The sequence below is a fragment of the Tupaia chinensis genome, unplaced genomic scaffold (genome assembly GCF_000334495.1).
Source record: "Tupaia chinensis unplaced genomic scaffold, TupChi_1.0 Scaffold145626_1, whole genome shotgun sequence".
In the NCBI taxonomy this organism is placed as follows: Eukaryota; Metazoa; Chordata; class Mammalia; order Scandentia; family Tupaiidae; genus Tupaia; species Tupaia belangeri.
The window spans coordinates 4,536-7,643 of record NW_006205483.1 but is presented as its reverse complement, the minus strand read 5'-3'; the positions used below and the strand labels follow the sequence as shown (position 1 = coordinate 7,643).

Here is a 3,108-nt window from a genome sequence, read left to right as displayed (position 1 = left end):
GCTGCTCACCTCAGCCCTCCAAACAGAAGACATAAGACCTGTGCTGCTCACCTCAGCACTCCAACCAGCAGACATAAGGCCTGTGCTGCTCACCTCAGCTCTCCAACCAGCAGGCATGTGGCCTGTGCTGCTCACCTCAGCTCTCCAACCAGCAGGCATGCGGCCTGTGCTGCTCACCTCAGCTCTCCAACCTGCTTCCTCTTCTGAATGTTGGGGGCAGTCATCCCACTGTCATGAAACTGGCAGAATCAATGAGCTGAGACACTGGAAGCACCTGGGACCGTGTCCTGCTAGCGGGTAGTAAGGGAGCTCCCTTTGCTCTGCTCTGTTCTGCAGTGCCAGGGGTGAGAGGAGCATGTCAGGGCTACCGACACGGAGAGCTAACTGGGGCAAAGTCAGGATTGAAACAGAAATGAAACGGCTGAGTCCTTGGGTCCTTTGCCAAGGAGAAAAAGGAAGGGACCTAGGCCCTGGGAGCACGTCAGAAATGCAGTGTCACCCTGAAGCAAACAAAATATTATTCCACTTACCAAACAAAGAACATCTGAATAAAACTTGCGCAAACCAGGATGAGGAGCACGGGGCATTTCCTGAATAGACTGCCTGCTGCAGTCTCCCTGAGGCGCTGTGCGTGCGGATCTCCTGTGGGAACGGTCTTCCCATCCACAGTTAAGACATCAACAAGAGGAGTCTCTCTCGAATGCCAAGGACAGCATGGTGTCTTACTACCACTTTTATCGGATGACCTCAGCCCTGCCACACTCTAGCACATGGGCCCAGTACTTCGAAGCATTTATGAATGGAGAGGGTGAGTGAGCCCCATGGTTCCTTTGAATTCTTAGCAATGTCTCCACAGTGAGCCAGAGGGAGATCAAGACCATCCAGTTCTGAGGTTTCCCCTACACGCCTCCCAGTGAAGCCTCAGCCCCACCCCGGGAGTTTCATCTGCCAGTTGCAGGAAAGCCCCCACCCCAGCTTGCCTGCTTTCTTTCAGTGTGCATGGGCCCCTGGTACGACCACGTGAAAGGGTGGTGGAAGGAGAAGGACAAGCACCGGATCCTCTACCTCTTCTACGAGGACATGAAGGAGGTGAGGCAGAACGCCCCCCACTCAGCACTGCAGTGTAGCAGAGCAGGGCACTTGCAGGGTGCCCGCTCACATGTTCTGCCTGTCAATCTTCAGTATAGACAAATATACCTAATACTCCTCCTTACATTATTAAAATACCTACCCATCTGATTTCACTGCTCTATCTCCTCCAATTTCAAACATTCAGAAACAAAAAAAAATCTTCTTCTATGATTGACACCATTGAGAAGCGAAAATGAATGTGGAAGGGCAACACCCGTAAGCGAGGAAAATAGTTCAGGAACAATGGTCAGGTACATGGTCACTGGAAAATCATGACGCACTTTGGCATAGAGAAACAGAAAAGTACATCATGACTTTTCCGACAACTCAATATTACTGCTAACGGGGCATCTAGCAGAGAAAGAATGAAGGAAATTCAGTGGGTAAGGAAGGACAGAATCCAGGGCTGAGTCTGGGCAGAGGCAGGGATGGGGTACCAGAGTGGGACCAGAGGCCCAGAGAGCATTACAAGGGGAGAGGGACAGCTGCTACATGTATTTGGCCCATTAGTGGGAGGTGCCACATGTTTCTGAACAGGGAGGCAGACGACTAGTGAAAAAAGTAGAAGGAACGGAAGAGAAAGAGACATCAAGAGAATGTTTAAGGGGTCTTCAAAAAGTTTATGGAAAACTAAGAAAAAGCAATGCATAGATTTCCAATTTTTTTTGCACAAAAATAAACTCATACTTTAATTCCATTTCTCCATGACCACTTCAAACTCCCCCCAGTAGTACCCCTGCATTCCTTAGGTGAGGAAAACGAACATCATAAACACTAAGATACAGGAAACTCAAAGGACTCTTCCCAGACGTTGTTCCCTTGCTTTCCTTTTCACCAAAATCCTCTCATGATCACTTGTCCCACCCCCCACTCACCACAGAACCCAGAACATGAAATTCAAAAGATAACAGAATTTATGGGTAAGAAGCTAGATAAAGAGACTGTCCACAGGATCGTTCAGCACACTTCATTTGAAAACATGAAGGAAAACCCAGTAACCAACTTCACCATGTTGCCTTCTGCCATCATGGACCATTCCATCTCCCCGTTCATGAGGAAGGGTACGTACTAGCCATGGTGCACTCCTTTAAGAATGATGATCTTACACAACTGGTATTTTGGGAAAGGGTTAATATGCTCATTTCATTTTTAACTATCATGCTGCCAGTAACTCAGGGGGTTTCTTAAGATATTAATCTTTGAAAACAAGAGATAATGAGGTCAACCAAGGCGCACAGTTCACGCTGTGCTGAATTGCAGTGCTGTACGTCACATGCCGACCATGGATGGGTTTGGCTCTCTGCGGGCCTCAGGGTGTTCCTGACAGATACTGGTGTCCAAGGTCCTTAGGAGCTGGAGGGCTTGGGTTAAGGGATCACTGCCTGTCCAGACCTGGTGGGGATGTTCTTTCACACTCACCTGCACACACATGCACTTTGCATCATTAAAAAACAAAAAAAGGAAGAAGAAAGAAAGAAAAAGAAAGAAAGAAAGAAAGAAAGAAAGAAAGAAAGAAAGAAAGAAAGAAAGAAAGAAAGAAAGAAAGAGAGAGAACATAGATTGTGATGTGTACCTATATTAAGAATTAGTGCTTTTTCATTATGTCTGAAGTTTAACTACAGGGAAAAAGGAATCAGAATAGACTTCCCAACCAATCTCTCAGATGTATTGTTGACTTTTAGGAACTGTGGGAGACTGGAAGAATTACTTCACAGTGGCACAGAATGAGAGATTTGATGCAGACTATCAGAGGAAAATGGCCAACACCTCTCTCACCTTCCACACTGAGCTCTTGAGAGAAGGAGGCAAAATCTAGGCAACTCAGAGGTGACCTTATTGTCTCTTCTTGTGTTTTCCCTTTGAAATTGCTTTCTGAGCTTGCTTACATTGTTCATGAAAGCACAAGAAATTCTGTACTTTTTCCTTTCTCATGCACCTGGGAAATAAAATAATTTGGTTGGATAACAGTCTGGACTT

General features: G+C 46.5%; 1 protein-coding gene across 1 annotated transcript; it reads left to right on the top strand.

Moving 5' to 3' along the window:
• The first annotated feature begins 704 nt into the window (after positions 1-704).
• LOC102496119 (sulfotransferase 1C4-like) lies at positions 705-3,086 on the top strand. The gene is made up of 4 exons (XM_006168125.2): positions 705-808; positions 995-1,089; positions 2,012-2,192; positions 2,814-3,086. Exons 1-4 carry the CDS (start codon positions 715-717, stop codon positions 2,945-2,947), a joined length of 504 nt encoding a protein of 167 aa, XP_006168187.2. The 5' UTR covers positions 705-714; the 3' UTR covers positions 2,948-3,086.
• Positions 3,087-3,108: the final 22 nt, after the last annotated feature.